Here is an 8,777-nt window from a genome sequence, read left to right on the forward strand (position 1 = left end):
GTTTCATTTTCATATAAGTAGGTCACACATGCTCCTGGTTGTCAATCAGAGGGCCACAGAAGCTGGACAAGTTGTTGAAAGCCACCTGTGTTTTAAGCAACTTCCTTTGCTACAGACAGTGACGGACAGACAGGGGCAACCACTGCAAGAGACACTGAATGCCATAATGGTGCCATCAGAAGGGAGCGACTGAAGAGGACAGGGTAGCACACACAATCTGCAGTCATCAGAGATTTTACATCACTGAATTGGAGGAGAAAAAAGCAATTAAGCTTTTTAAGATTATTAAAATGAAGAGGCCAGAGAGAGTTTTTTAATGGCAGTGCAATACACTACAAAACTGAATATAGAATGAATGCTCTTAGAGAAGGGCAAATACTGAACTACACTGTATTTCAAAAAAAGGTGAGCATACATCAAAAGAAACAGGACAGATATGCCAAGAACTGAAGGGAAACAAGCCAACACAGAATAGAGACTGATTGGATTGAAGTCTTCTGTAGAAGTAGAGAGGGGCCAACCAGAAGACTTGCAAGACACTTAAAGCACTGGAGGAAAATATGTTGCTGCAGGACTCAAATGAAGGCAAGGATACTGATTCAGAAACGAAAGCTGATAGGCTGTAAGGCCCCACACAGAAAATGCAAGGTTCACCTCATCAATAATGCAGCTCTGCTGGTTTTTCTTGCTTAAGTTAAAAAAGGAAATTTTCATCTGCTTGTTTTTTAGACCTGAAGATTTCTATAATCCCTGGTATTTTCCTTTTTATTCACATGCAACAATATGAGTACATTCAACCAGCCAAGAAAAAAAAAATAATAAATAAAAGTTACAGAATGTTACTTCATTGTATTTTCAGGTTACAACACTTTTAAAAACTTCAGAAATAGATAACAAAAGTTCTAACAAACACTGGAAGGATAAAGAAATATATGGTCCATTTTGTCAAATGCCCGAACGCTACACATACAGTTTTCTCCAATACCAGAGTAAACAGTACTGCTATTCCATCTTTCAATCTTTCAATCATATAATAAACTCTATATATAAAACAATTACCTGATTTAAGGAAAAAATGCATAATTATGAAAGGGTGTTTGTTTTAAAAGATATCTGGGAAGTAGGTTCTCCCATAGACTTGGTTGTTATTTTGGGAGCTTCCTATTCCAGTTCTCAAAAAGCCTATAAATGTATTTGTTATTTATATCTAAACCCCAGCATTTAAACATTGTCATAGATTTAAATAAGAAAAAAAAGAACTGAAGAACGAGGTGTTTTACTTTATGCCACACACTTTTAAAAGACAGAGCAATTCTTAAAACGTTTCCTGGTTTACATTAATTCATGCAATAACTGCCAAGCAAGATCCTGCTGCTTTCACCTCTGCTGCTGCCAACAGAATCAAAGAGACTGGATGACCAAGCTTTAAATTATACAAACATGTACTTTAATTTATATAATACAAACCTGCAATAGAAGGCTATAAAATATATTAACCCAAGTATCTGTGTAAAAGGAGTAACTACAAATCTAGAAATGTGCTATATACCCTGCTGTGTGGTTTAATAATCATTGACAATGTAATCATCCTTATTAATAAGCAGTTGGCTGCTTTTGAGTCAGCCTTACAAGGAGGTCCTGGTATTTTCCCAGCCCAGGCAGGGAATCAATTTTCCCTTTCTGTTAAGGTGTCACTGAAGTAAAGACACTACTATTTTATAGAGGCATCACCCAAACCAAAGGAATAAAATAGCCTGCAAAGACTATTGAAAGGCTGCTTTTGACACAAAAATGTATTTGAAAGCTTCTGAACCTGGTCTGCATAGGCAGTGAAGCTAAGTACTGCACTTAGCATGGATTAGGTAATGGGTTTCCTCTCCCAAAAATGCGGGGAACAGACCTGACCCAAATCCAGCACTGGTGACAGGGCACATCATCTTGTTTCCCTTATAGCACCCCTGCATGCCTTAATAAAAATAAAAGGGCAAGCAGCAAAAAGATAAAGGAACTGTTTCACTACATATACTTTAAAATACTCTTTTGGGCAGGGGAAGCTAGGGGAGGACAAAGGGGAAGGCTTAGACCTTTAAAATAAATCAATAATTAATACTAAAGAAGGAAAAATTCCCTGTGATATTTTTTAAAGCTTCCTCTAATTAATAACACTGAATATAAACTTTAAAGAGACTTTAATAATTAATAAAATATTCAATGGTGTCTCATAATAGAACTGCAGAATTTTAACTGTTCATAATAAATGCATTAGCTTATTTATTCAGCATGAATAGCAACAGACACAAGGTGCTTAAGATATTGCAATCATCCTGCAAAATTATTAATTAAAGCAGTGGCTATTCTAATTTCTGTTGCCAGGAGAAAAAAAAAATTAAAAACACTGAGTTGTACAATCACTACAGTGAACAAGGTAAAAGATAACAGGGAGACTGCCTGCATTTCCATTTGCTAGGATCAGTACAGACAATGCTAGAATTTCCTTGATGTCAGGATGAGAAGAGTATTCTTCAGCATATTTATCTGTGATTAGGCTCAGGCTCCAGTATTACTAGAAGAGAAGCAAGAACAGCTTCTGCTCTGTCCCTAAATACAAGAGTCAATCAAGAAAACAATGTAAATCAAAATTCCTGAGTGCTTCCCCTCTCCCTTAGACACTCAATTTTATTCACAAACCCCACTGGCCAGAAGCACAAGTGTTACGGTTGAACATGAACTGTCTGTGCAAAAATGCGGTTTAAAGAAAGCATCTCCACTGTACATCACCTACATACAGTACTTTAGCCAAGTACCATAATGAACTGGCCACAAGACTTTCAGGAAACAGCTCACTTCAGCAGAAAAGGCCAGAGTTTCATTCCCAGTGCCACTGGCCATTAACTGCAAGCATCAGTGCAGACAACAAGACACCCCATCCACTCTAACAGGAATTCACATATAGTTTGGCAAGAAACTGGGTTAGGCTGTATCAGAAAAACCTTAGACGAATGCAACACCCTTCTTGGAAATATTAGTCCTTATTTCAGATACAAGGGGGTTTTAGGTGTATTTTGGTTTACAGCCAAATCATGAAACTCTTTTGCTGTACCAACTTCAGCTACAACCACTGATGCCCCCCCTCCCAGCCAGGAGACGTTTGTTCTGGGAAAACATTATTACGCTGGGTAGAGGGAACTGCCTAAAGTCGTGTACTGCTCAACTGTGATTTATCATCAGACACACCACGAGTTTTCACATTTTTAATGCTGTCCTCTGCCAGTGGGGACTCAATAGGGATTTCAATATCACTTCTACTTGAACCATTGTCTTTACGCAGAGCAGAACGGTGACTGTTGTTTTTCTCAGTATAGCCATTGGTTTTAGCCAGGGAGGGCTCCCGCTGACTGCAGCACAGCTGAGAGTCACAGGATTTTGAGATGCAGGGAGAGCTGCACAGGAGCTGGGAGGTCTTGTGGTCAATGTACTCAGGCTGGATGGTCACAGAATGGACCCCTGCATCGTGGAAAACCTTCCGTATTTTATAAGCAGCATCTTGGTAATCGGTAGGGGTTTGGCACTTGATATGAAGAGTAGCAATATTCTTCCCACCTGCGAGCTCCCAAACGTGCACCTCATGAAGGCTGCTAACCCCCGGTACACGAGCTAGTCTGTCAGCTGGAAGATGTAAGAGAAAGATATTAGAGGCTTTGGGGACTGGCTAATTGCTAGCTTTCCCATTAAAGGCCCTACATGAAAGCAGCAGTCTCCAAACTATCAATTTAAAGAGAGTTATACTTAGTAAAATATGTCTACTCCCAGCTGCTTTCAGTTCAGCCACCAGATGACCACATGAGCAGGCCACTCTTGTTCTGGTTTCACCCCATCCCTCATATGCTCTAATGGCAATTTACCAGCCATTGATAGAAGCAGCATTAGAGCACTGCTTCCTCAGCCAAGAGCCCACATCTTCTGGTTTCTTTACCCCTTGAGCATGGTGGAATTCCAGAAATAACCAGTGCTATCCCACAATTAACCAGTGTGAACAACACCAGAGAGCTACAAAATTAACCAGCCTTAATGGATATTTCTAAGCTGGTTTGGAAGCCTTTTGGAAGAAGCTGCTGCAGGGTTGGGAAATACTGTGATTCAGTGTTGTTTCTCTCACAAACACCCCACACAAAGCATTAACAGCTCAAGACCTGGTATTTTTATGTTTTGTTGAAGTACCACATTCTCAAAATGCATGCTTTAACTAATCCAGAGAGGTTTGAATCATGTTGCTAGGACACAGGCATGTGACCATTTCTCACAGTTCTTGAGAATTTAGAGCTATTATAAGTAAATAATCCAAACATGTCATTCCAGAAATAACATATGCATTGAAATATATAATTAAAATTAATAGCATTTCAACAACAAATTTTACTTACTCAGTACTTGCATATTAACACCTTTGGGAACCATCTGCAACAAAATAGTTGAGGTCTCCTTGATAAGTGGGAACGCAGAAGACAAGATGATGAACACCATAATTATTGTCAGGCTTGGATCGATGTAGCACTGCCAGTTACATGGAGCATCCCCCAGGGGAAGTACTTGGAAGATTGTAGCAGCAACTACCACGACCACAGATCCAAGTGCATCTCCCATAACATGCAAAAGAACACCTGAAACAAATGTCACAATTTCCAGTAGTAGGGTGAGGGGTGTTTCGGGGGGGAGGAGAGGAAAGCTGCATTTTTCAAGTCTGTTCTACATGAAACATGCAATATTCCAAGCACTAGCAGCATAACCAAAGTTTTCAGTAACAGCTTTCAGAAAAAAAAAAAAAAATAAAGCAAGGGAAATACTGACTCTGAACCAGAGCTGCCTAAGTGGGATGCATTACTAAACATGTAGGGTTATACTAGCAACTGTGGTCCAACTGCAATGCCATGGCAACATAAAATGTGTTGGCTTAAATGCCTGCAGATTATTAAGAGATCCTGGCACACTGATTCTCAATTAAAAATTGATTACTAAATCCATCTGTTCTACCCCAGAACCTAAGAGAGCCACAGACTCACTACTCCCAGTAGGTTATTCTCCTCCATCAGTTTCTATGACACTGTCTGAAAAATGACCTAAGTGAAACCGAAGCCCATTCATATGGCTCCAAACGCCCTCAAACCCCAATTTTTGGAGGAAGGTTGATTACTGGTCCTATGAAACCTTGTCTCACTTACATTGCTAGCCACAGAAATATCACAATCTGGTTTGAGAGTGGTTCTCATGGATGCCATGGTTTAATACGTGCCTGGACTACTCTGAATTGAGAGGAAAGCTGGGTACCACTTTTTTCATCTCTAGGCGAATTTTGCACAAAAGGTAATGACACAAACCAGCCTCTTGCAATAACACATTTTTAGCTGCCCTTTCAACTGTAATGACCAAAGTAGTCTTCTTGCTGTATAGCTGCAATAATCTAAGAACTAGTTTTTTTCTTCCTTTTTTTTTCGGTGTGTGGCTTTTTTTTCTTCATTTGGGTTGGGGTTTTTTCTGTTTTTCTGTTTTACTACTTTACCTAATCTTCTCTCTTCCTGTCATGGCTCAAATGCACTCCAGTTTTGTCAGCCTTTCCTGTTCAGTCTCAGGCATAGGTTGGAATGAAATTTGCTTCATAACATCTCCAAATAGGTTATGTTAATTTTTTGTCAATACTTTTTACACTGATCGTCTCAATGGACTATCTCCTTTTTACATCCCTATGACAAGCACTTTCAAGAGCTTCACTCCAATTTAATCGCTCCCTCCGGGCTGCAGAAGCTGTAAAAAGGCTCCCTTTGAAACTCATTAACTATGCAGCAAAGAGTTTTGACTCTTTGATGATGCTGGACACTGGATTAGACCTAGAGCTGTGCCTGTGCCGCTGTTCCTTGCCAGCTCTTCGCATGAACATTTATCTTCAGCATGAGAAATGAAGGCAATAACCACTGGAGTTTCTCCAGATCACTTGGGTCAGATAAGAAAGTACAAACTTCCAGTGAGTGCAGTTCTTTCTGCTAGACCCAGGCATATTCTGCCCCATTTGGCAGACTCCCACGGGGCTTTACTCCTAACAGAGTTGCAGTGTTTCCTTTTCATTTACAAATAATCCTGATTCAGCATGGGCTATCAACTATTGCATGAAGAAGAGGGACAGGCAGGATGCAATTGCCAAGGAAACTAACTAGAGAGCACAGCTTAAAAAAAAAAATAACAAAACAAAACAATAACAAAAAAAAATACAACCCAAACAAACCAACGAAAAAAACAAAAAGACAACACACAAAACCTAAGAAATTAAACAAATATCTTAAAAAAATTATGATAAATTATGAATTAAGAATATGGAATTTGGAAAACACTTATTTTACGTTATTAACATTCTTAATATGTCCATCTTGGTTACCCATCACACAATGAGGGCTTAGACAGAAACTAATATATTTCCCTATAGACCCCCAAAAGCCATAAAATAGAACAAAAAATCAAATTTTAGTAAACAGAGTCAGTATGCCATGACAACAGGTAATGCCTAATTTCCAGCAGCTTATGTTGGAAAGTCTGAACTACTGTGCATATGCTCAAGAAGTAAAAGGAATACTTTTACACTACTATAATTAAGCCTGTCAGGCAGAATGTCTGGATTTCTGTTCCTACCACTTTTAAAAATCAAGGAACCAATTTCTCTGCCAATCCATTTTGCCCAGCCATGTTTTTCAGGGACACTCCACTTCTATAACACACAGAATTTTTTGACAAGTGACAATGAAGTAAGTATAGCTGTGTAACTAATTTACAGCAGCAAAGAAAAAAACATGGATTTTTAAATCAGAATTTGAAAGACACGTATCTGTAACACTGGCTGAAGAAGCAAGGAGCATTTGTAAGGAATGTAAGAATAGACTTTGAAAAGATTACATACCAGAGCTAAAGTAGCGCTTAGAGAAGAAGTCTCTTTTTAAAAATCAAAGACAGGTATCTTGAAAATAACTGATGTAAAACTCCTTATCCTTCAGACATTTTTTACTGTTTCCAGCATCATTATGCCTAAGTACTGTTGTTCAGGCAAGTAAAGCCTCCTCTAAAATATACTCAGCAATTTCTTATATTCTCTCCTCCATCCCTGGAAGTGACAGTTCGCTTTTCCTGCTCCTGTCCTCTTACCACTCTAATGCCATAACATCCTGTAACAACAATTCCTAGACATTCAGGAAAGTGTTGTGGCTCCAGTACATGCTTTGATTTCCAGAGTGTCTTCCCCTACAGACACATCTGTGTAACCCTGAAAATACTTCTGAACACTTGACAGCTCTTTCCTTGAGGGACAAACTCAACATTTAATATACTCAAAGGTTTTGGGCTCTGCTCAAGAACAGGTACATAAATGTGCATACATATGAACACCTATTCAGACAGGAAGAGAGACACTTGGCTAATTGATTCCTTGAAGTTGCTATTCAGTTTCAATGTGCAGATACTCAGAGACAAGGTAAGAAAGGTTGGTTCTGTGACCGACTCTGCCGGGAACAAGGTTCACAGTTCAAGGACATGGAAAAACCACTGTGCTGAAGCACCAGTTTCAGCACGTCTTCCTCATGCTGATGACAAAACATTGTTAACCTCAGGATTTAAAGAAATTCTGTTTTCTCTCCAAAAGCATTTTAAAGTTGAAAAGTGCTCAGCTGCTGCAGTGACCCTCGAAGAAGCACCTCATAGATACCTGCTTTATCTTCCCGTAAGGCCTCTAGTGATGTGTGCCTGATGCAAGAGCCTTTGTCTCCTTTCCAAGAAGTTCAGCTGCACTCTTCTAAAGAGCTAAGATCAAAATGCAAACACTCAGAGCCAAATCAGCACCACACTGTTTTGTTACATATATCTATGCTATTTCATACAACCAAAACCTTTTTGCTGAGAGTAACTGGGCCCTTATACACAGATGAATCCTGGGCTTTTGCTCCATTTCTTACTGATACTAAAAAAAAAATAATAATAAAATAATCTGAAAATGAAACCAGAAAGTGTTTAAAGTTAATATAATATTAGTAGTATGCTGCCATACCTCTGATGTTCAAGGCTTCAGACTTCTTTGGTTTTTTCCTCTCAGGCCCCTCTTCAGGGCTCTTTTGGTCATTTGGGGAGTCACCTGCATTCAAAGAAGAAACGCTGTGTTGTGTATAAGTTCTACAAACAGAAAAGACATCATCCTTCTCAAAACCAGCTTATTTCAAAGGTGACGAGAAGAAAAAGGAAAGAAAATGAAACAAAAACCAAGCCAAAACATTTTCCTATGCAGCTCTGGGAGCGATGCCTCCCTCCCCCCTTCCCGAGGGTGTAAAGTACAAGGAGAAAGAGGCAGGGTGTCTGAGCGAGCTCACGGAAACTCGCTGGGGCCCAGGGGCAGGTTTGGGGCTCCGAAAGGGCCCAGAGGACGGGCCTGGGCGGGTCGGCGGGTCCCAGGAGCTGAGAGGCAGAAGGGAGGGGACGGAGAGCGACGGGGAAAGGTGTGAGGGGTGGGGAGCGGTGCGGGGAAGAAGGTTGGACGGCGAGGCGAGGATGCAGCCGAAAGGCACCTGCTTCATCCTCCATCCCGGGCGGGGCGGGCGACGGGGGGCGGTGGCAGCGGCAGCAGGAGCTCCAGTCCTGGAAGACGAGGAGCCCCACGAGGTTGACGGCGAGGCCGAGGGTGCCGACGATGAGCACCAGCTGAGCATCGTCGATGGGCTCCGGGCTGGCCAGGCGGAGGGCGGCCTCCACGAAGATGG

The 8,777-nt window shown here is 40.7% G+C and overlaps 1 protein-coding gene across 1 annotated transcript in view; it reads right to left on the reverse strand.

The window, feature by feature from the left end:
* Positions 1 to 3,190: 3,190 nt before the first annotated feature.
* Positions 3,191 to 8,777, reverse strand: part of SLC30A10 (solute carrier family 30, member 10) — an 18,446-nt gene continuing 12,859 nt past the window's right edge. Inside the window, exons 3-6 of the mRNA XM_009994801.1 lie at positions 8,586 to 8,774; positions 8,075 to 8,158; positions 4,422 to 4,658; positions 3,191 to 3,666 (exon numbers count right to left, since the gene is read on the reverse strand). Coding sequence (XP_009993103.1) covers positions 3,191 to 3,666; positions 4,422 to 4,658; positions 8,075 to 8,158; positions 8,586 to 8,774 — 986 coding nt within the window. The remainder of the gene's footprint in view (positions 3,667 to 4,421; positions 4,659 to 8,074; positions 8,159 to 8,585; positions 8,775 to 8,777) is intronic.

Source organism: Chaetura pelagica, unplaced genomic scaffold (assembly GCF_000747805.2).
Source record: "Chaetura pelagica isolate M959 unplaced genomic scaffold, ChaPel_1.0 scaffold2, whole genome shotgun sequence".
Taxonomy (NCBI): Eukaryota; Metazoa; Chordata; class Aves; order Apodiformes; family Apodidae; genus Chaetura; species Chaetura pelagica.